Source organism: Necator americanus, chromosome III, assembly GCF_031761385.1.
Source record: "Necator americanus strain Aroian chromosome III, whole genome shotgun sequence".
NCBI lineage: Eukaryota > Metazoa > Nematoda > Chromadorea > Rhabditida > Ancylostomatidae > Necator > Necator americanus.
Window position 1 is genome coordinate 4,827,491 of NC_087373.1, and position 27,081 is coordinate 4,854,571.

Genomic DNA, 27,081 nt, shown 5'->3' on the forward strand with positions numbered 1-27,081 from the left:
CAAGGATGGGAAAGAGGATTGCAAAAAAGAGCATAAGAAGAGGTGAGGCTTGTGAAAACGTTGTTTTTACTGGTAATTATGTACCGTCGAAATTCTCACGTTATAATTATGAAGGCTGAACGAGTTTCCTTGCTTAAGGAAATGATTTTTGCAAATTTTTATGGGGGTTAGTTTTTATCATGTATATTGGTACCTGGGATTTTTAGCAGTGAAAGACAGGCATAAAATCATTGTTAGTTTTACTAATACTAATACTTTATATTTTATTATTTATTTTATCTTCCTTATTATTTATTTGTCTATTATTTTTTATTATTTTATATTTTACTGATTTAATTTTATGTTTTATTATTTATTTTATTAGTTGTTTTTTTTATTTATTTGTCTATTATTTTTTATTACTTTATATTTTACTAATTTTACTAAGCAAAATTCCAAACCCACTTTGAAGTTAGTCTATTCCCAAAATTTTTTGTGAAGAAATTTTTCGTTTTCATGAAATTTGCCTATATGGTATTATCATAATTCCACTTTGTACATAGTATTACAGTAATTCTGCACTGCTCATGCTTGAAATTCCTGCTTTCTTTGCATTGACATTCCTGAGATGGCTTAATGTTTAAGTAAAGATAGAAATGAGACAAAAACCGTTGACATAATGCAAAAGATTGAGAAATTGTAAGAAATATTCTCTGGCAAACCATCAGAATTTCATTATCCTGAAGAAATATTACAATATTATTCCCTTTCGAAAAAAAAACGTGCATGAGAACTGCTGTGTAAAAAGCGAGCTAACACGGTAATTGAATTCTATGGTTATGCTGTTTCGTAACCACAATCTGTATTTGGAACCTTTCCAATTTTCTTCTGAAGAAATTTTATGAGTTAATCCATTGAGCCTTTGTCCACGGCAAAATATGAACTTATACTGAACTTGGATCCGTCAAAATAGTGACCCCAAAATAGTGGGTCGTTACCGGAAGTGGGTTTCATCATATGGAAGCCGTGTAAGTAAAAAAAAAAGACACATCAGGCTACTAGAAATAGTAGAATTTGAATTTTTATAAGCGTGAAAATTGAGTTCTTCGAGTTGCGCCGCTATGTTTATTTTTGTTGAAATAAATATCAAATAGTATAATAAACAGTAATTTTTTTCTGCTGTTTTGAATCCATAAATAAACGCGATAAATTACATAGGCCGAAACTGAGCGTAATAAATAATAATGAAATTAATAAACCCTATAAGCTCATATTTCACTATGCGAATCTGCGATAAAGCTGTATTTACTCTATAGAACCTAATCGAAAATTGTACTCGGTCCTGTCGTTTTTGCTTTTGTTTACGCACGTACCCTATTTGGGTGTCTTCACAAACAGAAAAAAAAAGAGATAAACATAGCTTTGATGCCTATCTAATGACATCCGAGGCCTACACTACATCAATCTGGTGTTTTTATCTTTCCGGACAATTATCTGGCACCAAGTTATCGTTGCCGGAAGAATGAAAAGCCCTGGTTGGCCTGGGGGCAGTTCTGTGCCATTGACCGTGAAGAATTTATAGAATTTTTTACCGTTGCGCTACACCTGCTAATGAAATTTTCAATTAAATTAATAAAAAAAATTGATGGCGCTGTTAAAGCGGAAATTTTTGTACCTATGATTTGATAAAAGCAGTGGATCCGTCATAATCGTCCAGTTGACGTTTTCGGCTAGTAGCTATGGATATCAGCGCCTATGGGATAAACTTCACTACGGTATCAATTAATGATTTCAGCATGAGTTCCCACCTTATCTATGAGGCTGCTTGGAGCATATTAATTCCTATGCACTTTTGAAAATTTCTTCTTTATCAGGACGATCGAGCTATATGGATATTTTTCGTATTTTATATATTTTATATATCTATTTTATTTTATATATTTATATTTGTGCCTACTTTTACTCTAGCGATAACACAGTAAAATGTCAAAACATCGTGAAGAATAAGGTTAGAGGTCCCGCTAATACGACTGTCTGCCCTTTGTCGGCAGTGAAGTAAAGAAAATAACCTCGCTTCGTATGTAAAATCTAATTTCTTCTTCTAGCACATAGTATATCTTACAGATGTGCTTAGAAATTGATTTTCGGATTATTCGGGTGAGGAGAACGCAGAGGAACTGCGAAGAAAAAGAAAATAAGGGCAATGAGGGCTTGTCAACGCTAGCATTACAACCATTCCAGTGACTTCAGTGGAATGAGAAAATAACGGGCTGACAAGCGGAACGTGCACGTCGAAAACAAGAACATCAGGCGTGTCAAAGGCGTAGATACAAGCGTTTTACAATTGTATATTCATATAAATATACAATTTATAAAAATTGAAACATACACAATGTAGAGGAATAATATCTATACCTAAATATCGTGCTTTCGTGAAACAAGTTTATTTATTTATTTATTGAAAATACCTGCAGGTGTGCCATAAAACAAAAAAAAAACAAGATGAAAGAGAACTCACTAGAATTTTGCCTGAATTTTACACAACAAATTTTACAAATTTCAAATCGATAAGATTATTTTGAAGGGGATTTTCCGAGCCCCGCGTCGACCAAATGACGTCTTAAAAGGTAATCCAGGCATTTGTTGCACGGACACCCGTGCGGCATGAACGTTAGTCTAACGATGTCGAATCTCGTATTTCATCTCACTCTAAGCTTTGATGGATATGTGCGGGTAATGAAGCATTGGTCTAAAACCAACGAAAATAGAGGCGGCCATCAAGTACCGTATGCCTAATTTGCAGTTATGAGCGTTGAATATTGAACGTGGAGCCGTAAATCGTATATTCAACTTTAAAAAATCTGGAATATTTTATTTCTTTATTTGTTTACTTACCTAAACAAAAAGAAGAAAAAACACAATTGCCTGAAGTTTTATTTAGACAAAAAATTTAGAATTAAAATTTAGAAATTTTAGAAATTTAGGAAATTTAGAATAGAATCGACACCAAACTTATTGTCAGCAGAACTTGGCGCAGTACTAAATATGAATATAATGAAAATGAAAGTATAAATATGAATATATAATATAATACAAATATGAATATTCGTATAAAGTTATCCCTTCGACATTTGAATATGTTGCAGGGAAACGTCATATGTATTTATATTTATGTTGCATATTATATATTACATTTGCTGTAGTTATATATAGTTAAAAGTAACTTTGTAAAATTTTCATTGAGCCTGGAAATTCCAGTGGAGATGTCGAAATCCTACTGAGGAATTCATGGAAGAACGGGTTAGGTGGTGCAGTCAATTAAAGCGCTGCAGAAAACGAAAGAAATGAAGTGTTCTTAAATGGATGAGTGGAAAAGTGTTATAGAAAAAACAAAAGATCGAAAATAAAGTTCAGAGAACATTTTCGAACTCAGAAAAACCTAATTACTTTGAAAAAAAAAACGTTTTCCACTATCGATAAACAACAATAATGATTCTTTTTCCGGAATGAAGAAATTCATCGCAATGAGTAAAACCGTTGAAGCTCAGTCACATAACTTTTTTTTTACTCTGTTGTATAAAATGTTAAGAAAACAAATATAAAAAAATAAGATGCAGGTTTAAAGAGAAGAAAAATAAATTACAAATTTGAAATAGAATTTTGCCCCCTTATTTACTACTCGAAGAACTTCTAAATCACATAGATGTAATTTGCTAGGAGTCGCTTGAGGTTGAATAAAATAAAAATAGGATCCACACGCATCAGAAACGGTAACACATTTCAAATTCAAGTTTTTAAACGAAAAATTTCAATTAATTCTACACTTCCATTTCTTTTCCGCAATGAACCGTGAAGGTGCACAAATTAAATTCACTGATTGACATAAATGTTGTTTTTCAACGTCGTGGATTTTTCTTTCTGCATTTTGCTTTTCCAAAAGTTGAATGTTTTAGTTTTGAAGAGGGATTTTTTTCTGTTAGTCTAGAAATTGTGGATTGATATCGATCAAACACTTTTATAGGGATTTAATTCCTTATTTACTTTGTTCTTTAATTTTCCTGTATTAAAATTCACTCTTTAGACACGAAAGAAGATTGCCAAGGTTCTATGGATGATAGCAGCTTTTCAAGCATTGGGAAGAACTTTTTCGGAAGTTTATTGATTTTATCGATTTGGAGGAATTGTTTAGAAGGGTGTTGTGTGCTTTTGAAACAGTCTTATGTCCCCCTAAGCAATCCGATTTTGCGTCTACAAAAATATCCAGTTAACAACAGGCGATCAGACGATATTGACATACTTCAAAGGAAAAATCAATCATCTGTTTTTTTTTCTTCACTCGATTGTTTACCGTAATCACATGCACAACATACACGCTAAACAAATACGCAACACGATGAGCGGAAGAACCGGATTTACACATACGCGTACGCTTGCCTGCCGTGATCTAAGTGTTGAAGAGAAACAGCTGAAGATCGACTCATCCAGTGGGTACATAGAGCTGATAAGCACCCGGGATCATCAATTATTGCGGATTTTCAATCTTACTGTACACCTCTTGTTGGACCTAACTCTAAATGCTTCGCTTAATGGGATTTGTCCGGATGAATGCTGAATAATTTGGAATTTTTCCGGAAAAAGCAGGGAAATTTGTTCGTACTTTTGATTATGATTTCAGGAGTTCTTAATTCGTATCCGTATAAGTTGCCGCGAATGACTAATAATTTGAATAATTTGATTGAATAATTTGATAATAATCATAATTTGAATGTTAAACTAATGCATATCCTAATATTTTGAGTTAAATCCATACTTCATTTTTAGTTTGGAGAAAAACAAGGATTTTGCTCTTGACAGGTACCTATCGAAAAAAAAATGTTTTTGTTCCCTGTCATCCGGCTCAATACTAATTGAATCCGAAGCAAATTCGGCGACATCTTTTCGGCCTTATGGAAGTCACACTACATGTAACATCCATAAAATCGATTTCCCCTTTTTGGAGCAAGAGGAAAGCGAGAAATGTTCGTGAAAAATTCCCCAAGAAGCTTACTGGAATTGATTTTCGGGCAGTAACGCTGGGATAACCGAAAATTAGTTGTCTTTCTCGAAATTTTTGTTGATAAACAGAAGATTTCAATTCACTGCCACGCAAAAGATTTCGATAAGTCTCATATTTTTAGGAAGAGGGGCATCCTGAATTCTCTCAATTTACGATATATGTTTATCAGGAAGTTGGAGGCTGACAAAGACACCTATGAAATCTTTCTTTTTTTTCAAAGCACCTCAACCACAGTAGTGTTTCCAGGAAATCCAATATGAAATCAATAGTCAATCAAATAATAATCACAATCAATAATCCAATAGGAAATGTTTCTTCTAGAAATCTTTTTAAAATTGCAAAAATATCTTGTTTTTTCGAGATGAGGAGGAATAAATTGGAATTGACCAGAGAGCAGCGGGATTTTCATTCACAAATTAAACGTCAGGAGTCTGATATCTTTCAAATTGATTGGCACAAACGTCTCGAACTTCCTAAGCTCTCCTTGAAATAACATGCTGCTGTAAAAATATCATTGTAGAAGTAGTACACTGATCCTAAGAGAGCAATTTCCAGTCTGGATGTCATAGGAATTCCCTAATTTTTTTTGTGGAAATTTCAATTTTGAAGAAAAAAAGCATCCATGTCTGTGGATGGGCAAAAAAAACGCTTTAACCATTCGAGTGAAAAATGCTCAGTCGATACCTAGATAATCAGTTTTCAATTAAACTAATTTCCTTTATGAGAAAAAAAAACTTTTTTTCTATTTCTTCTACTTTTGTCACGACCTTCGTGACCGTAAGAGATATGTAAAGGACTACCATGGTCGGAGAAAAAAGATGATGTGAAATAGAAAAGAAATAGAAGAAAAACAAAAAAAAAATTACAAAATGAAATAAAAAGTTATTGAATACTGTAGTATAAATAAATAGAAATAAATATATAAATGAATTTAAGTATTGAAATAAAAATAATAGGCTACAAAATGAAATTGTCTGGAATATTACGTGGACCAACATATTTGCTTCGACACCTTTATCATGAAGTTTTCAAATAATTTCCAGCTCAATCATTTATCTGCTGAAAATCGATCAGGCACGTCTGCATATTAGGGAGAGGCGTTTGAAAAATCACCTTATAAATAATCCAGTGAAAACGAATCAATCCCGGGCAGTTGAATCCACCGAGCAATTTAAACGACAAATAGGTTTTCTCCGAGTTCTTGAAGATTGTGTAAAACAGGAAAATTTTCATAGGACGTTCTTTTTCCAGAAGAATTACAAAGGTGAAATTCATTATTCTTCCGTTAATACTCTATAAATAATAATTGGGGAGCAGAAATGAGACAAAACAATTTTTTTTGGAGACATTTTTTCCTTCAGGAGTAAACAAAAATTTTTTTCTTTCAACAATCTCCAGTCCAAATTCACCTAAACCTCGTTGGCATAACAACAAAACATAAATGAACTTTTTTCTTTCTTTTTTTTTTCTCTGTAGTTTTCACCTGCATGGTGTTCTCATGTTCGTAGGAAGTAATTTTTCTTTTTCAAAAACAGAATTATAATTTTGATGAAGAGCGAGTTTGATGAGGCGTCACCGATAGCAAATGCCCCCAGAAATTTCACTTAATTTTTGGAAAAAGCATGAAAAGAGTTCCAAGCATTTCTTTCGTATGAGACAGAGGTGTTTTTTTCGTTGCTGAAAAATATATAAGACAATATTCAAAAAATTGAAAGGACGCTTGCGAGATTTTTTTATGTTTTTCTCGAATTTTTTTTTTGAAGAAAAATGTGAAACGTTGCAAATTGAAATGGGAAAAGAGATGGAAAAAATCCAGGAAAAAATCACCGGAAAAGAAAAGATCGGGAAAAAACAAGAAATTATCACTGAGAAGCCTCGCGGTCTTTTTCGTCGAAAAAAAACGTCATTAGCTCCTTATACTCCTGAAATCTGCAGAGTATCCAAAAAAAGAAATCGAGGAGAAAAAGAACTCTTTAGCGAGGAGCCAAAACAGAGAAAAAAAATCGAATGTGGTCGCATTGCAAAGTAGCTATCGGATTCTTTTCGGGCTTGATTGCGAATTTTAGAGCGAGGTTTGCGCGGCGGCCGGGAGAATCGGAGACGAAGCTGGAAGTGGACATTTCGGAGGGTCACATTAGGAGCAACGCCACGGGCAGCGAAGACCTCCTCCAAATCCCTCGCCGCCTGCCCAAAGCCCCGCTCTCCGGGTGGTGGCCGAACGGATCGATGAGAGACGCAGAGGGAGCTGGAAAAGCTGCTGCTGCTGCTGCTGTTGGATTCGGCCGAAAGACAATGGTTGAATAGATGACAATAGATACTGAGAAGGTTGGTTGCTGCGCTGGGATCGAATACGGACGAGTTTCCTTGTGTCCCTGCTATGGAACATCCAGAAAAAATCTGGATATAAAGTTGTTCGGGTACGGTGAATCATTCCATCTTCGCTTAATTCAGCACTTAATTAACTACCTACGGTCTCGGGATATGATTGAATGTTTTTTATAGGAAATTTGGCGATGTTAAAATTTCTAAACTCTAAACACATATATGACAATTTTTGTTGATATTACATTTACATTTACTTCATTTATTCACAATAACGGTACAGTATATGTACATAGTTTACAAACGCTGTGGATTTCTTTTGTGAAATTTGCACTGGAAGAAATGTATGGAAATCTTTTTAGGATTTAAACATCATATTTCGAAAGGCCTGCCAAACGGCCGTTAGTTGAACGTTATATAAGTAATAAAATAAAGATTAATAAATAATAATATTATAATAAAGGTAATATGGTACTCACCACATACCAACACTATTATTAGCATATTGAAAAAAATTTCATTGATTAGGACCTCAAATCCAGTGACGTAGCCAAGGAAATGAATTTTACATCCATGCGATATCGGTGCACCCACACGCCCTTTTCAATTGTATTGGAAATTTGTGTGAAAATTTAACTTATCAATTTTGTCGCCACTCCTGCGATGTTATGAAATGGCTGTACTGCTAGTTGCCATTCCAAAAATTATTTTTGAATTTCTTTCCGGATTTATAATGTTCTTGAGGACGCTTTACTTCGGTTTTACATTTTCTTGTACTGGATGTACTGGATTATCCGTCAAATAACGACTTATTTTTAGAGTTTTTTGGAGTGGACTTATTCTTGAAAATTACGATAAACAAGAACTTCTTTCCGACATGAGATATACTTTTCTCCATTTTCTTAACTGTTTTTGCCAGACTTCCAATCCCTTCCGTACGAAATCCACCAGTTCATGAAGGAAAAAAAAAGTCTTCCAGCGATGTTAAAATACTACATTATTCAAACGGAAACCCATTATATTCCAGTTTTGCATCTTTAACATCATAATTTATCATTAGATTATCTTCAGATCTAAAGAACCTACTTTCTTTTTGTGCTATGTTTTTTTCTAATAAAATCCAATTCCACAAATTCGTAAAGGCGTTCAGATTTCTTAAAAGAAGGCTCTTCTGGGTATTGGACATCCATTCCGGCAACGAACTACATAGTTCTAGAAAAACAAAAGAGATTTGACAAGGTCTCTGTGTTATGTAACACTTTCCGGAAGTGTAGTGGGTCGTGGAGGAAGAAAACTCACTCAAATTCCCATTTTCCTCAACCATTCACTTCCATGTGGTCGTTTATTGTTCCATTTCAGGGGACCTTATAGACGAGCGTTTGATTAACTTGCTCGCTCGTCCCTGGAGGCTATTGCGCAGCTGACTTACTCCTTCAAAATATGGCCGGTTTATGGTTGTTTTTCAACGCAGAGCCGATTGCTTTCATTCAAATTCCACTTAGAGCCAGGATCTCATGGATTATCAGCAGTTTATGTGGTTGTTAGAGTGTATTCTTCTTATTCCAGGTTTCTCGGCGAAATGCTTGAAAATGTGTGTTGTTTTGAAGTGAGCACAAATACAACAAATTTCTCGGAGGGACTTTTGTGATATACTGATGGCACTTGGAAAAATTCCCATTTCTAATTCTTCAAAAAGTAAATATATCTGTAGAGCCTAGGGTAAGCAATGCACGACCCTCGGATCCTGAAATTTTTGGGGTTTAGGAGAAGAATTCAGAGAATGTCTAGTGAAAACATTGCTAAAAGAAGAAAACTGAAACAAATCCCCTGAAATAATGATAATAATGCGAATGGAATTATTTGTTAACATGTCGTATTGATTTTTTCAAAATGAGCTTTACACGAGGTTGATAATTGATTTGTTTGTTATTATTTGTTAGAAGCTGGCGGGTCTAGCGCAGTCGGTTAGAGGTCCGTCGTAGCCACACGGCCTATGGTTCGAAACCGCCCTAGTGCAAACTAAGCCATTTATCCCCTCGAGGTCGATAAATTGGTACCAGGCTTGAGGATAGAAACACTGGCTTGACCCATCCTGGCTGACCCCCGCAAGTCATTATATAGGCCAGTTACATGTTCGTGAACCTCAAACGATTCTGAATTGAAGTGAACATGGTGGCGCGTGTCCCAAGCGGATTGATACGCCAGTGATTTTATCCTTTTTATTCCTTATTTGTTAAAAGTTCTGTCGAATTTTTCACTGTTGAAGGTATAATGTGCTTATTTTAGCAGAGATTCCAATTCTGATCGTTTCTCGCTTTGTTTTATCTATCTGTAGCTACGCGAGAAGCGCATTCGAGTGGAATATTCTCGGATTCTCTGAGGTAGGCTGAATCAGCCGACTATGAGCTGCAACTGGTCTATCTCAAGTATATGTAGTAGATCGATTACTATTTGCTTAGTTATATACAGACCGAGCACAATAGAGGGATATTTCAGGCTGCATTCTTTTTTTTTTCTTTCGTACTGTTTGCTATATGCAAATAATAAACAAGTTGAATATAGCTGGAAAGGTAACCGATAGGAATTTGGATAGATAAAAGGGTAAAAGGATGGATGAACGGTTTGGTGAGCACTAGGTCGGTTTCGAACCTCCGATCGATCGTGCAGGAAGTGAGATCTCTAACCGTTACACTACACCCTTGAATAGATTTGTATTAAAAATTACAAAATTAAGGATTTTAAATCCTCGAAGAAAACATGAATTTCAACTCAAAAATCGAGGGTGGAATTAGAAATGTTCTTATCACGCGGATATTTGCGTGCGTCACGAAATCTATCGCTCGAGATTAGGAAAACAGTGGTTTAGAGCGGAAAATTTTTGGAAATTTGTCCTTTTTCCACAAACAAATAAAAGTATTGTTTTGATAAGATCCAGAAAAACGAAAAGATGAAGATTTATCTCAATTTTTAGAAAAAAATGCTTGTGCTAATGATTTTACTAACTGTAATTAAAATAAAAAATAATTTAAATAAAAATTCAAGAAAAATTAATAAAAACTAATAAAACAATCGATAAAAAATAATAATATAAACAAAAATAATCATTTAAAAAACTAATAGAAATAATAAAGGAATTTGTAGGACTGGTATCTTTAGCTCTTAGGCTAGTTTTTATTTATTTCAATTGCTGATAATTTCTATATTGCTGTACTTTATACTAAGTATTTTATTCTTGTTATAATGCACAAGAGTATATAAATTTATCACATTCTCTGACATACTACGTGTGTTGTATTTTTATTTTTATTTTTATTTTTTACTATTTTGCTATAAATTGTATTTTAGAAATTGTTTTTTCATTTCATTGTCATGTCATATAAATTATATTCCTAGAAATCATTTTATCATTTTCCGTAGACTAATGGCGCTATCTCTCTACATATCTTCCCGAGCATTTTCTTACGATCGATCGAATTCTCCCACTTCCACTTTTGAATGCGAAAGTTCGCACGAAGAAGAAGAAGCACATTAATCCAAATAGCGTGACAAAAACCCCTTTAATCGTGGTCATCCATTATTTCGCGTTCCACTACTTTCGCAAGGCATCGAGGAGATTTCACTGGTTTTTCCCCCCACCTCTTGGAAGAATGTCAATGTGGTCTTAATGGGCGAAAATTGCTGGATACGATGATTGTGGTTCTTAAACGTTTAGTTTTCATAAAATCATATCGCATCGTCCGATTACAATTACAATTTGTCGCAATCGACCGAATTCTCCACTACAAAAAGTTGGCTCGTGAAAAATTTGTTTATTCTGGTTACTATAAACTTCAACATTCTGTGGAAATGAATATTTATCCGGTAATCATGGACGGGGACCGAGGAAATCTGCTTAAATTTCGGAGGATTGATTGAAAAAATGAATGATTTAGACAGAAGATGGCTTAAAAGCCGGAAAAAAAAACCAGGCTAGAATTATGTACGGGAATCATTACCACGAAATTGATGTATTTTTTCTTTTCAATCAACCCTCCGAAATTTAAGTACTGTATAAAAAACTGCTAAAAAATTAATACAATTTTCAGAATTTTCCGCGAATTTTGTTTGCTTCTGTTTTTGGTGAGATCTTCATCAGAATGCATTGAAACGAAGCAAGGCCATTGGAATTTAGCGTTATAAAAATACAGGAACACAATGGACATCTTCCAGACAGTTTTCATGCACATTCTAAGTCTTACTCTCTTGAATATTTTAATTTAATACGATTTGCGCTGACCTTATCCACTATTTATTCGGAAATCAGAGATATTTCAAGGAATACGCGATTTGCACGAACATTCTCCGACATTTGTGCGAATTTCGCCTATGATTTTTCAGCGGAGAATAAATTTTCGGCGTCTTCCATCCTACCCATGCATAGCCGTCCGGAATAAAAGAAAACGCCTGATTCTTGTGACTGGGATGGGTGGGCTGCTTCTATTTCTGTGTCTTCAGAACTTTCTTAATATTACTTATGTAGAGATATTTTGTTCATATTTATCCATATTTACAATAGTGACGTCATCTTCTGTTTTACTTGCGATACAATAAATCAGTGAAAAGTTTTGAAATTTTGCTGACATCTTCACTGGTTTCATTGATCCTTAACTCTGGATTGAGACGTTGAGATGATCCTAACCTTTGAGCAGGATATCACGAGGTCAAAAATTTCCCAGCGTTAATCCCTCAGTTTCTTTCGATATTATTCATGCCTTAGAAGCCAATTAACGGAAATACGACGTTGATCGTGGATCTCATCCAATCTCTCATCCAAGCATATCATAAGTTGATCTTAGACTAGGAAATGCAACGAAGATGCGATTCCAGAAGAATTTTTGCTACTAAGAGGTTAAGCGCAGGAGTAGTAAAGTTGATTAGGTACAATTAAGCCGCTTGTGTTCGACGAAAGGAACAAAACCTTCCCTTCTCCTTCCTGTTTCCTGTAGACTTTTCAGCTGATCGCGACTCCCTCAGGTAAACATACTTTACGAGGCTACGAGCGCTTAGCTGTGATTCATAAGTTGGGAAACGTATGAAAATATTAATGGAAAATTTTCGAGAAAAATATTTGTTTTATTGAGCATTTTATTTTATTTTTATTTTATTGTTTTATTTTTATTATTTTATTTTATATACTTTTACTTCTGAAGTATTAGACAGTTCTGTTCACGTTTAATCGCACAATTTACGAAAATTTCCGTGGGTACCATTGAAATCAACAGGAATAAAACATATCCGAGGTCGTGATGGCGAATCGCAGCCATGACCTCCTTCTTACACCCTCACTTTCCTCTTCAACACATTTGTCACCGCCAAAGCTACCTACACGATCCTCTCACGATCAGATCAAGCAAGAAGTCCCCGCAGAAGCCGAAAGAAGCCGAAAAACGAAATCGTGCCGGAAATTTTGCAGCGAGACGGGTGATTTTTGTGTTTCGGGTTACTTGAACTTCTTCAGTCCAGCTCGTGCCGTACAGTACTCGATTAGGGCACGATTTCTCACGAAGAATATACGGTCATCTAATTGTAGCATTAGATGAGCGGAAAGTGAAAAGAAAATTGAGAAAGAAAAGTGGTCTAAGTGAAAATAACTTGAGTGTACGAAAGTTTTTTAAAGGACCATCCATACCGTGTAGCTGTGGCTTGAGTGATTACGGTAAATTAGCTAAAGCCAAATATAGCAGAATGCTGGTTTTATGGCCACAAAGAAAGTTTGACCAGAACTTTATTAGCAAAAAAAAAAGAATAAATATAATTTACCGGGGTTTCGAAAAGAAAAGACCTGAATATAATCAAGTACTGCCTTTTTTTCGTAGAGGAAAAGCCCCGTTCCATTTTTTCCTCCGGAAAAAAAGAATGTGCATAGACGTAATGTCACCTCCTGGGCCCCCCGCTATTTATTTGGTCCAGGATCATCGATCGCTGATCATCGGTTCGTTCAACGTTTCACCTCACCTATATGTGTCTCAATTTTCATGACAAACACGAAGGTTTGCGCATTTTATGTTTGCATATATCGATGGTGAATGAGGTGAATGTCACCGCTCACACTCACACATGTCATTAGATCATACGTATCGATCAATAATCTATGGATAAGGCGAGCTGTGTAGCGAAGAAAGGCATAGAAGAAGGAATGATGAAAGAAAACCAGATGGATCGTAGAAAAAAGTATCATAAAAAGTTGCGACGGTGGTTTTTAAGCTATCAGCGCAAACAAAAAGTGCTTAGGAATTTCTAAGGTTGTTCCCAGAAAAAAAAACAACTGCTAGATGAAAACTTGTCCCATTTGGGAGGAGTTTAAAAATGACGTTTGGGCGTTTAGCTGCCTTAATTGTCTTGAATGTGCCATAATGCACTGAATTAGGTATCAAAATGTTGAATCATTAAGAAATCGCTTGGAAATTTCCACGAATAATAAATAAACAATGCAGAAAAATGCTTATGGCAATTCTGCGAACTGGAAGCTTCACCTAAATTTGGTTGGACGAAACTTTTACTCCATGTCATTCTTCCAACAGTTTCTCCAGCATATCTTGTTCCTTGCGATTTTTTCTGTTCTACTTTGTTCACCTACATTCAGCTAACGAGAGATTCATTCCGAAAGTTTTAGAAAAATATAGGATTTAAGGTCTTTCATTAGGAGGTTCATTCCTGAAATATTGGGAAAATTTAGGATTTTAGGGCTTCTATTGAGAGAATCCACCAGGAAATATTAAGAAAATAAAGGATTTGAAGAGATTCACTCCAGAAATATTAGGAAAATATAGGATTTTAGGACTTCTATTAAGAGATCCACTCTAGAAATATAAAAAAGCATAAGATTTAAAGGCTGAGGATTCCTGAACTGATATGTAAAAAATCACTTAAAGTTCCAAAAAAAAAATGCAAAACTCAACATAGACAGGATCCTTTCTTTCTTAGGCTTCGTATCGGCAGTATTACAAAAGTTGTTGAACACGGATTAATTTTTTCCATTGGAAAACATTTGTTGTTATGAATTATTGAAATATAGAGATATTATTGAAATAGCTACATTATTCTATGCTCACCTAACAAAATTCGATGCAATTTCTCTGAATTCTCACAGTTTTTGATATGTACATAGTTTTTTTAATGGAAAAGAGAATTCAAACTTCTTCCTGAAAAAAAGATGAAGAAATATTTGAGAAAGTCACGCTGTGATGCCGAGAGCACAGCAACACGTGCTGCAACGATATTTTCATCCAGAAATCTATTCAATTCCTCTTTCAGACATTTTTTTTCGGCAGTAGTCAAACGCCTGAAGGAAAAACTCAAGAATTCTCGAGAAATATAATCCGAGAAACCATCAATAAACCAGAAACTTGTGCGCGGAATGCCCGTTCACCGGGAGAGAAAAACATTTCAATCACGGCGTGGCACGAAATATACGTGAAGAAAATTCTATAAAATAGAAGAAAAAGGGGTTTTATAGCAGTGTTCATCAAAAGGAAAGAAAAAACCAGAGAAATTCCAGAAGGAGAAAAAAATGGATGTGGGTCTTTGAAAATGAATTGTCAGGTGACAGACTATGCATTTCTAAGCTCTCTGGAGGGAAAATATGACAAAACATGTGTTTAGGTATTTTCTGGAAGTTTCTAAACAAGCCTAGGGAGAAATTCAACGAAAATATTTTCAAAAAACACTATAATGTAATGTATCGAGAGGATTCTGAGTAAAGTCGAGGTGTGGGAAAGAAAAACTCACCCCAACTCTATCATCAGTGACGAAATTTATGGTGGCACTGTCAGATCCCTGTAAAACACCCCGATAAATCGATAAAAATCGGGAAAATCCACAAAAAACAATACCTGGCTTTGTTGTCTATGACGAGATCTTGAGTCGATCCTTCTGCCCGTACTACCCGCAGCACCTTTTTTAGTGGAAAACTCGTCCACCAGCCGTACACGTGCACCTTCACCCATTGAAGCTCCGCTGAGAGAAATATGAGAAATATGAGCACACGGACACGCCCCCACACCGTCACCGGCGGCAGTCGGTCGGTCGGTCGGTCGGTCGGTGGAACTCACCGTGTGAGCAACTCGATCCGTAGTCTGTCTTTCTGTGTATGTCTGTGTGTCTCTCGAATTTATGAACTCTTTCCAGACGTTGACTGTACGGATCATCAAACAATCGTAGAAACCCCGGGCAAGCGCGCGCGCGCTCGCGAGCAACTAGAAAACGCGCATGGCAAAAGACTGCGTTAGGGAGCTCGTTCGTTACGTAGGACAGGTGTACAAGGTGTGTGTGTAGGTGTCAGGTTCCGGAGTTCTTTCCGGAGTGATTCACGGTCGTTCACGTCAAACGATCCGGATCGGAGTCTTTATTTTGCTGAAATTGTTAAAAATTTAGCTTAAATTAGTTGATTAGCTCATCTTTGATTGTTTGTTTACTGTTATTTATTTTCTTATCGTCATTAGTTGTTAATTCTAAGTACATAAGGAGTTACTGGGATGTTCTGGAAGAGGGGGGAGATTTCTTGCTGGAAGACACCTCTGAGAAAAATTTGAATTATCAGTGCTAAGCTGTTGCAATCACCTTCTGTATGTGAAGAGAGAAACACTTTTATTATTTTATATAAATATTTTTAATTTTTAATTTTTTTTGTTTAAATATTTTCCAAATGAAGTTAGATCATCACTTCTTTATTTCTTTTTTTCTTTTTTAAATATTTATTCGTTTTTTTTTTGGATGAAGTGTCTTAATTACTTATTGGTTTTTTTTTTTGTTAAAGTGTCTGACGTTAATCAATCCGCTTGGGACTCGCGCCACCACGTTCACTTCAATTCAGAATCGTTCGAGGTTCACGAAAATGTAACTGGCTTATAAAATGACTTGCGGAGCTAGCAAATGTGTCAAGTCAATGTTTTTATCCTCTGAGACAAGTCTGGTACCAATTTAACGACTCCAGAAGGATGAAATGTTTGGTTGGCACTAGGGCGATTTCGAACACTCGACCTTGCAGCCACAAGGGACTTGTTATCGACTGCGCCACAACAACCCTTATCACTTTATTATTACTATATGTTACTATTATATTGCTTTATTACTTGTTATCTATTATTTGTTTTTTTATTATAAAGTTAGATAATTAAAAGTTTTCATTGTTTTTTCCTACTGGTTTCCCCACAAGTTTTTTCTTTCAATTTCTACAAAATTTCAGTCCAAAAGTACTAATTACTTGACAAAACTCTGGTGAACCTCAGCCTTGCTCAAATACCTGCGATTTTTCCAGAAGATCAAATAACTGATGCAAAGAATTTAAGAACACTTTTAATCCATAATGTATGGATCTATTATAGGAATATTGTAAAACACATTGGAAACTCCGTCATGCTTATTGCGCGGGAGATTTCCCCATTCTAATACGGGGATGCGGTTGATGAATTACTTGACACAATTCTGGATGGTTTAGGCAAATCGAGAAGGATCATCCCAACCTCGTCATCCTCTTCCGAAACTCACTAACAGGTTCCTGAAAGTTATATATGGGAGAACGCAATTAGGGAGTTTGCATGAGATATATAAAAACTTGAGAACTCTTTATTTAATAATAAGTGGAGGTGTAGTGCGGTTGTAGCGCAGGCGGTAGGAGGATCCACTGTGATTGTAAGACCGATCGTTGGTTCAAAACCGCATTAGTCCCATCGAGGCCATTCATCCCTCCCTCCGAGCTTCATAAATTGGTATCAGACTTGTCTGGGAGGATAAAAACACTGACTTAAAGACTGACTACACTAAACAAACTAAAAAACAGTGAAAAAAAATGACTAAAAAACTAAACTAAAAATAAGTACTCACCTGTCCCTCATAATTCATATTCAGGATTCTATTGTATGTGTTGTACTTGGCACGCGTTCGTAAACCTCGAACGATTCCACAACCCGAACCTTAAACCTCAAACGATTCGAACGAACGAACGAACGAAGTGAATGTGGTGTCGCATTCTTACAGGGATCAATCAATACCGTACACTTTATCTTTTTCTGTAACTGGTGGTTCGAGGTCATGGAGACAGTATCAAATCAAATCGACTCAGATTGTCCAATGATTTTGAGAAGTAGCCGATTGTATTCGCACTTGAAGCTACGAGTACTTATGTTAGCATGCGCTACCGCGTCGCGTCCGCTGTAATTCACGCCCTTTTTCTGCTCGACATCCACATTTCTCCCATCTTCTCTTCCATAACTGAGCGCCTTCACTTGACTAAAAATGACCACTGACTCAGAAATTGTCATTTTGATGTGGGACCCACATCAAATTTTCTTCTAAACGATAGTCGAATTAAAGAATTTTAACGCTTTTGCTAGTTTTCATTTCACAAAGGCCATTAAAATTTTCGAAAGTTTGATTTTTGAAGTTTTTTCTCGGTACTATAATAAATTATACCGTATCCTTTCTCGTTTCTCTGTACAATTGATTTTATTATTATTTTTTATAAGTTTAATCTGTAATGTTGCTTGGACAAGCAATCTAAATAAATCTTGTTTTCCCATGCAACAGTTTCTTATTAGAAGACATATTCAATATAAATGCAATTTTTCTCAGATTCGTTGTGATTACGTGTGAAATGTAATTGGATAAGCAAGAAATGAAATGTGGAACGATTGTATGAATGGAACAGTTGCAGAGTTTTTTTTTCTCTCGAAGGTTCTGATTAATTTTTTTTTCAGAATTTATGACTTCTGCGTATTAGGGAATAGTCGACGAATTAGGAACCAGTTCCTGCAACGATAACGATAACGATAACGATAGAATATTGGAAGAAAAAGAACATAGCAAAAATTACTGGAATAGCTTGGGGGCATCCTATGTGAATTTTCATTAGGAGAGACTTTTTTTTCAAAAGAATTTTCGCAACGATGGGTCGAAATCTTTATTTTTCACTGTGATTACTATAGATTATTTAATTTTGGAGGCGATTTCATCTTCTTGAAGTATTTTTTCAGCGTCTTCGTGATTGATGTATGGAAATAGTACTTAGTAAGTAGATAATAATAATAGGAATAAATAATTAACAAACATTGAATAATTAATAATAAATAGTTAATAGTCAATGAAAAGTATATAACTCTCTATTACGAAAAGGAAAATAAGATCTTAGGATGTTTCCAAAACGAAAAAAAAAATCGATTTTGCTTTATTATCATATATTGGTAGAAGTGGGAAATCTCCAAGGTAATACCTCCCAAATGGACTATAAACTATCTTTTTTATAGTTATAATATCATTATAGCCATTTTCGTTTTTCCAGACAATTTTATCAGGGATTTCTAACACAATTCTTTTTTCTAAACAATTTTTCCAGATTTTTTTCCAGATTCAACAGAAACAAGTCCTCAACAATAACAACAACAATTTTTATGCGTAAGTGGAGGGAAAAAGAGAGAAACTGAATTTAATTGTTGTTTGTTTTAAAATAAAATTTGTTTTATGGCTGCCTGTTTGCAGGGAATTTGGACGAGTTTTCCGTGTTTTTTTTTCGCTTGAAATAAAACCCATTAACTGCTTAACCACTGAGGTGAGCAACTTTTATTCGACATGGGTTTACGGTAAACAACGGTAAATACTAAGAGTTATTATGAGCAAAATACTGTCCTATATACAAACAATAGTCGTGTTAAGTTGCAATACCTATTTGTAATAGTTACGAGGTCATCGAGGAGCGGCTACGTGGAATCTATACGGTAGGTGGTGGCTGAATATTAGCCAATTGTGACATTTTTCCCGGAATTCGTTCCAGCTCTCCAACGGTCAAAAATCCATCCTTGTTCACGTCCAAAGTGGCGACCACATCAGCGATTTCTTCCTTGGAAAGCTGTGAAATGGTATTTCAACTGGGCGACAATGGGGGAGAGAGAGCACAAGCGACAAAAAGTCGCCTGCCGCACGCTTACCTTGTTGTAGATACTGGCGAACGAGAAAATCTCCTCTTGTGATAGTTTTCCGTCTCGATCCACGTCGATATAGTTCAGGATTTGATAGGCCATTTCCTTCTCGATTTCCTTCTGAAAAAAAAGAGTATGCAAAAAATTTATAGATTTTTTTAAAATTTTTTTTTCTAAAATTCTCTTTTTATGGTAAAAGTAGGAGTGTGCAACAATTCATGGATTTTTTTCTACTCCTTTTCTAAAATTTTTCTTTCTACGGTACTCACTCTGGTCTTTGGTTTGTTATAGTTGAGGTGTGCAGTGAATTCCTCATATGTAAGTTGTCCATCGTTATTCACATCAGCGACAGCCAACACACCATCAATAATACTGAAAAATGAAAATGGGCGGGTGGGTCCCACAGTGATTACATTCACAAAAATCAGCTGTTGTTTTGCTAATTTTGGCATATGAGTGCAGAATTCATTGCTATCCACTCACCTTGCGTCGTATTCCTTGCGAGCTGTGTTTGCTTCGTTTAGATCAACAATATGATCATTGTTTAAATCCATACGCTGAAAATTTTATCCATAAAAAATCTTTGTGTTGTGAAAAAATGTTTAAATCCATACGCTAAAAACAAATAATAAAATTTTTCAATAATTTAGTGGTTGGTGGAGGAAGCGTGTTTCAACACCCCCGACGCCACAACATTTCTGGGTAATTTGTTATTTTATTAATTTATTAATTTATTCGTTACAATAATATTATTGTATTAGTATATTATTATTTATTATTTTATTTATTATTATCATCAATCAATTTTATACAAAATGTTATTTTCTGGATACTAAACCTTGACTAATATATATATAATATGATAACATATGAGATATATATACGAAATAATATAAAGTAATATAATATAATGATCACAATGTACAATAATATACTATAATATGATAACATATACTATTATATATATGTAAAATAATAATAATTTTAATTTTCTTCGCAGGTGCCTCACCTTGAAAATCTGCTCAGCTGTATCGACAGGCTTACGGCTGACCTCGTACGCTAGCGGGACAAACTCGGACACATCCAACGTTTGATCATGTGAAACGTCATATTGAGCAAAAATTCCTGATGAATAAGGAAAAATAGAAGTTTGTATTGCTATGAGGAAAAGAAAATGTGATTACCTTTAATTTTTGACTCGCTTTTTTCTCCTAGTTTTGTTTTATGCCATTTCTCAAACTCGTTATAGTCGATGCCTCCATTACCATCGGTGTCCACAGAGTCGAATGGAGTTACTGTAAAATAATTATTGAAATTATAAATTATAGTAATTAAAGAGGATGAATGGAATTAAAGAAAAGCTAAATCACAAATAAGTGAATTGACATGGTTGTCCGAGAATTTCTGTTCCTTCCTCCCTCCCCCCTTCCCCTCCCTCCTTCCACCCAAAAAATATTACCACAAGAAAGACATAAAATTCTCGAAGTATATTTGAAATCAGAAAGCAGCGAGCTCATTTTCTTTCGAATGCGTATTTTCAAATTTAAATTTTGCCTACTCTCAAGGATTCCGACGGTTTGCGACTGTGGATTTGGGAACAGAAGTTAATAGCGGTGTTGTAGGTGAGTTAACCCTCCCCCGTAATCCAGGGCAATCAAACAGATGGCGTAGTAGGATGCAGAGGACTTTAATGACTACTCCTTTAAATTTACTAACAATCTCGCATCTTAGTGATCTCTGATCTCGGATAATTACGGACAGTAACTGGATAACTGACGGATGGTGGTATTTTTTGTTGATTAATTTTTTAAATCTATTCTATTATATTACCTATTATATTATATCATCTATTTTAAATTTAATTAATTGATTATTGATTTTTGTTAGACCTCTTAATTATTTGGGATAGGACAATGTGATATCTTTTTTTGTAAGAAAACAATACGGTAATTAAGGCAGCTTTGATTAATTATTTCCACTGATTGAGGAGTAATTGAGATAAGCTAATTAATAATTAGATGCCTAATTAAAAATAATAGTTAAGCATCTCTCCCAATTAGAATTATTATCTGAAAATTTGAAAAATTATTTGGAAAAATTCGATTAAAATGAACTTTAGGGAAGAGCGGCACAATGAAGTAATTACTGTATTTAATCACAGTCATCAGAAGGAAAGAATTTTCTCACCGTTTTCCATGGCAGTTTCTGGATCGGCATATACCATTGAGAAGACCGCAACGATTGCGAAGAACTTCATCCTCGTCTGAAATTTTTAAAAACGATAAAATATTTCCCCGGCAAATAAGTAGTAAGTAGAGGTGTACGTATTGAAAGTGCGCTGAAAAATTTGCAGATGAGAGCAATGAGCGAAAATTCCATGATAAACAAGAAACTGGTTATGGAAAGAGACGCCGGAGACACTGTACGTGCACAAAAAGGATGAGAAATGTTTCCATGTTGTACCACCTATTCCAGAAAAAAAAAAGATATTCCGGCTGAAGTGTGACTAACGACGACGGCTCTATGGAAAATTCTCGTCTCACATCCGAGTGGAATGAAAAATAACGACCGACGAGCACCTATAATGTCCAAACCATCCGAAAATATTCACAAATTTAGAATTTCAATTAATTTCCTCTTTTTCTGGAAAGTAGTATTTGTTATATTTAACCAGCAATGTTTGAAGCAACTTCCATGAACTCTCAAAATGTCCAGTATGTAGTTTTTTTTCTTCTAGCGAGAATTCTCAAATCCAGAACATAAATTGGGTTCCGGTTTTAGTAAAGTTTGTAAATTTTTTTTTGTTTATAAGATTCTCTGACTCAGACAAAATGTGTTTCATTTCTTATCTTTCTTTTCTGGTGCAGCATTGGCATTTTCTGGTGCAGTATGTGAATAAATAAATAAACAAACAAATAAATAAACAACGATACAGTGATAGAATACGCGCGAATACAGTGGGACATGGATTTATGGCGATTGACGCCGTGGGTGGAAATGTGGCAACGGGTTTCTAGAGACGAGATCTAGTAACTGTCGCAGCTACTGTGTACACTGAGAAAGTGCTAGAAATCGTTGTATTTTTTTTCTCGAATTCTATTTTCCAGAACTATTTTACTGGATATTGTAATGTCATTCTAGTCGTCGGTTAACGTTTTTCTCAACAGGACACTTTTTTCAAGAGATTCTAGGATTTTAGTGACCATATACAATTGTTCTTGAACCTTGGAATTATTTAATTTTAGCTGTGATTGATTTGCACGAGCTGTAGCCAAGACTGACATTGGATTCTAAGATTACTACTGTTTAATTTATCGTATCGCGCAGTGGTAATTAAATAATTAAATAGATAAATAAATAGATAAATAAACAACTAATTGAATAGTTTTCAAATGTATTTAGAGATTCTGGCTCATTAAAGCAAATAAATAAATAAATAAATAAATAAAGAGGTAATTGAAGAATTTTCAAATGTAATTAGAAATTTAGGCTCATTAAAGTTTTAAGCATGGTGACGAAGTTGGAGATAAGCACTTGGGATCCTTTTGGTTAGTGCAATCCTGAAGAATGAATGAATCCTGAGATATTTCTAGAAACGTACAGTAGTCAGCGTCAAAGAGATCAGAACTGGACATAAAAAAAATTTAAGGAGCGTTTGAGTTGTTGGAAAATTTCTTTACAGAAATCCAGAAATAAAGAAATAATTGCTGCCGAAGGAAAATTAGAAGCGGTTGAGAAGTGTTCGGAACCGTTTGAAGAAATCTAGGCCAGGATCTAAGCAACATGTTAATGGTCTAAGCGAACTAAAGAATCCTTTCTTTAGCCGCTCGCAACGATTAGCCGCCTGCAAAACCAGACAGATCCAGTTTTAGACGAGATTAACAATGGCCGAAGGCGTGAAACGATCCACATATCGAAAACAATGCGTATCGATCGAGGAATCAACGTGTGAAAGTATTGTGATCCGTAGAAATTCGAGTGGAAATCCCGTTAGCAATGTCGTGAAAGCATGTGAAAAACCAGTTCACAGGGAACTATGCACATTGAAAAAGACGCGATATTGCGGACCTACACACGCAGAGGATTCGCAGCCGAGTTTAACCACGGAGAGGGCGATTGTGTTCCTGATTTGTGTACCGCATACTTCACATAGTTTATCGGAGTGTAGGTGTACTGTAAGTATGTACTGACAGGAGTAATTTTTCTCTCAGGATTTATTTTAGTAAATAGTAGACAGTAAAGTAAGGAGTAAGTTAATAAATAATAATAATAATAATTATAATTATTATTATAATTATAGTTAATAAATAGTTTTCTTTTCTTTTTTCACTTTTTTCATCTGAAAATCGCCGAAATAAGCTCTCTAGGGAAGCAATTTTCAAGTAAAGTTTTTGTTTACAGTCACGTTTAAATTAATTAATAAACTATGATGACATTATCATTACTTAATTACTAGAATACTTGTAAAAGTATAAATTTACTGCTAAAAGACGGCAGCAACTGTATTTTTAAAAAATTAGATAAAAAACAAAAAAAAATAAAGCAAACGGTATTGAAAATTTTCGTTTTGTGGAACATTCAAAATCAATAAAATATTATACTGGACTATGTAGTTGTTAGAAGTTGAGGGGCAGAGCTGAGATGAGGTTGCGCTGTGTCTGCACGATAGGTCGATGGTTCGATATCACCCTAATGCCAACCAATCCTTTCATACCTTCGGGGTCGATAAATTGGTACCAGACTTCCCTGTGAGGATAAAAACACTGACTTGACACATCGGCTAGCTCCCAAGGGTCATTATATAATTGCCGAATACGCTTTCGTAAACCTCAAACGATTCTGGATTGCTTGGGAAAGCAGTGACGCATCCTAAGCAGAAATTGAATAACGCTAGGCATTTTGTACTTTGTCCTTTATCCTTTCATTCTTAGGTGTGAAAACGAATAAGGAACGTATATTTATAGGATATAGGTAGGATTTATATATTAGAATTTTATTAGAGTTGTTTCAGAATTATACTAGAATTAATAGTGATGTTATACGCCTTAAGCATGATATTAATCCATTAGAATTAGCATATTATTGTTATCAATTATTTATTTATTTATCATTGTTGTTATTATTATTATTATTATTATTATTATTATTATTATTATTATTATTATTATCAATTATTCATTATTATTATGAGATAAATATAGCTTGTAGCAGACGTACAAATACATAGATGTGACAAACTCCACTTATTCATTATTTCTGTTATTATGAATTATTTATGATTACAATTATTACATTTATTATTGTTTTCAATTATTTATAATTGTTGTTAATATTATTATCGATTATTTGTTATTCTCAATATCAGTTATTTATTGTTATTGATGTTATTAATTAATTATTATTACTATTACTATTATTATTGTTATTATTATTGTTATCATTGTTGTTATTATTATTGTCATTATTATTGTTATTATTATTATTGGCAGCGTATGTGTTCTGCATTCAACATAAGTGCCCAAAAGTTAATGAGGCGAACCAAATCTATGTTATTTGTGGCCTTATTTGTCTACAGTACTTTGACATAGGTATCAAAGTACTGTAGCACCTCCACTTAGAAGGGAATACTTAGTAAAGAGACCTAATTTTACGCTGTGCTTCTCATTTCACTCATCATTTCATTTTTTTCGCTCCTTTCATCTCTCTCTACCACATTTTCAAAGAACCCTTTAGCAAAATAAGCAGCAAATGTAAAAAAAAAGAAAGAATAGAACCTTGTGAAAGAATTGAACCTGTACGGTTGTGATAAATATAGCTTATAGCAGACATACGAATACATAGATGCGACAAACTCTAATTCCCTTTTCAGGTATAAATGGAACCACCGTAACCGGTTACATGGATGAGAGGGTCTCATTCCATAAACATTAGATGGAACACCACCTAGAAGAAAAAGTTTATTGGAACTGGGGAATTGCGATATTATGGAAAGAATTAGGAAAGTGGGGGACTGGGACAAAAACTCATTTCATTCGAAGAGTTTTCTTATGATTTGTAGGTCCCATAATAGTAAAACGTGTTACTATTTTTAGCATAAAAGAAATTCCGTCTACCTCAGTAGTCACGCTTTGAACTTTCGCTTTGAACGTTTGTAACTCAGAATTGCTTTATATTTGTTACAATACAATGTTTACAATGCAATTTGAGATATTTTCTTGTTTAAGTCCAGAGAGTTCCGTCCCTTATCCAAATGAGCTGAATGTCCATACGTTTAAACTTTAAATTAGTTTCATTATAAGGATTTAATCATTATATTTGTTATAATTTATTATAAGGTAAGATTAAGATTATTTTCTATTATTATCATTCAGATTCATTAAGATTTCATTATATTTATTATATCATTTTATTATATTTATTATATTATTTTATTATATTTATTATATTATTTCATTATACGAATGAGAAATAAGATTTCATTATAACGACAAGAAAAGCCGAATTTTTATAGTAAATTCTTTTTTCTTCTTTTTATTTTGACTTCTTTTGGAGATCTCTGGAAAAAAAGCTGTTTAGAAAAACAATTTTTAAGTCATCTATTTATAATTCAATATATTCATATAAAATATATGAAGAAGCCCAAGAATACTTTTAAAAATATGAGTTCACGACTAACAATCATTTATTAAGGGGGTTGAATTTTAAAATTGTTCCTAAATTCTTCTAAAATTTATGATTTGTTGTACTGGCTTAATTTTCATTTATCATTTTGTGGATGATTTTCTTTCCTTCTTCTTTTTTTTTAAATTTTCGCCAATAAAATTATTGTACCTGGATCATTAAGGAATATATTTGCGACGTGATGATGAAAATGTGAAAATTGGTTATAAATAAATTTTCATTTTGGTGTTCTCTTATTGATTCTCATTCGTAAAAAAAAATTTGAAAATATGAATAGAACTTATAATCAAAAGATAAAATTAAATTAAAGAATTAATTAAAAAATAAAAGTTTACAAAATTTAAATTAAACATTAGTTTAAAAATAAAAATTATCAAATTAGTATGGATAGGACTGGAAGACTGAAACTGTGATCTATTCCCATCCATTTTTTCTAAATGTCCTCAGAAAACTAATACTAAGCGGAGCCTACAAAGCTATTGTCTTGGCTTCGCAAAAAAAAAATTTACTGCCTAGTGTGACCGATTTCTTTATTACATCACCTGCGATGTAACGAAACGGGTTTGAGAGTGAATAATCCAGAGAAACTGCATCTAATGACGAACTTTTTTAGGGTCATGCTAACGAATCCGGTTCTATCGAGGTTTATTACAGTTTCTTTTTTTATTACAGTTTTAAAATGAGTTACACCACCTATGTTTTAACAAATGAAGAATTCCGATCATTCAAGGTCATGATACGCGAAAGAGTCACCTTAGAGGGTGTAAATGTGAAAATATTTTTTTTTAATTTAAAAAAGACATTTAAAAAAGGTGACTAGCAAAATTATTGGTGGTGTTTTTTATGTTTCAGATGCAGTTTTTTGATTTCTTTTTTATTTTTGTAGAGTTCACTAAAGAGAAAAACTTATTCAATTTTTTTTCTATTATTTATTACTAATTATTCAATTTCAAGAATTATTCGCGTCGAAACGTCGCCGCATTTCAGTTGCGGTTCTACCGCAAGCAAAAAATGTTCCGATTATGAAATTTGTTGAGCTAGGCTGAGTAGATAAAAAAGCTGTTTGGGCGAAAGATAAATGAATGAAAAGGAAAC

The 27,081-nt window shown here is 34.2% G+C and overlaps 4 protein-coding genes across 4 annotated transcripts in view; 2 read left to right on the forward strand and 2 right to left on the reverse strand.

Moving 5' to 3' along the window:
* RB195_008630 (uncharacterized protein) overlaps positions 1–15,342 on the reverse strand; it is a gene marked incomplete at both ends in the record, with an annotated part of 38,347 nt that extends 23,005 nt beyond the window's left edge. Inside the window, 2 exons of the mRNA XM_064195222.1 lie at positions 15,125–15,172; positions 15,229–15,342. Of these exons, the coding sequence (XP_064046367.1) occupies positions 15,125–15,172; positions 15,229–15,342 (162 nt within the window). The remainder of the gene's footprint in view (positions 1–15,124; positions 15,173–15,228) is intronic.
* On the forward strand, positions 4,373–7,339 carry RB195_008631 (uncharacterized protein; the record flags this gene model as incomplete). The annotated part of the gene is made up of 2 exons (XM_064195224.1): positions 4,373–4,467; positions 7,102–7,339. 2 exons carry the CDS (start codon positions 4,373–4,375, stop codon positions 7,337–7,339), a joined length of 333 nt encoding a protein of 110 aa, XP_064046369.1.
* Positions 15,343–15,604: 262 nt separating the features above from the next.
* Positions 15,605–18,983, forward strand: RB195_008632 (uncharacterized protein; the record flags this gene model as incomplete). Its single annotated transcript, XM_064195225.1, has 3 exons — positions 15,605–15,658; positions 18,738–18,784; positions 18,869–18,983. The coding sequence occupies 3 exons, from the start codon at positions 15,605–15,607 to the stop codon at positions 18,981–18,983; spliced, it is 216 nt and encodes a 71-aa protein (XP_064046370.1).
* Positions 18,984–19,097: 114 nt separating this feature from the next.
* On the reverse strand, positions 19,098–21,562 carry RB195_008633 (uncharacterized protein; the record flags this gene model as incomplete). Its single annotated transcript, XM_013449181.2, has 7 exons — positions 19,098–19,235; positions 19,315–19,425; positions 19,575–19,677; positions 19,789–19,862; positions 20,315–20,430; positions 20,490–20,600; positions 21,493–21,562. 7 exons carry the CDS (start codon positions 21,560–21,562, stop codon positions 19,098–19,100), a joined length of 723 nt encoding a protein of 240 aa, XP_013304635.2.
* Positions 21,563–27,081: the final 5,519 nt, after the last annotated feature.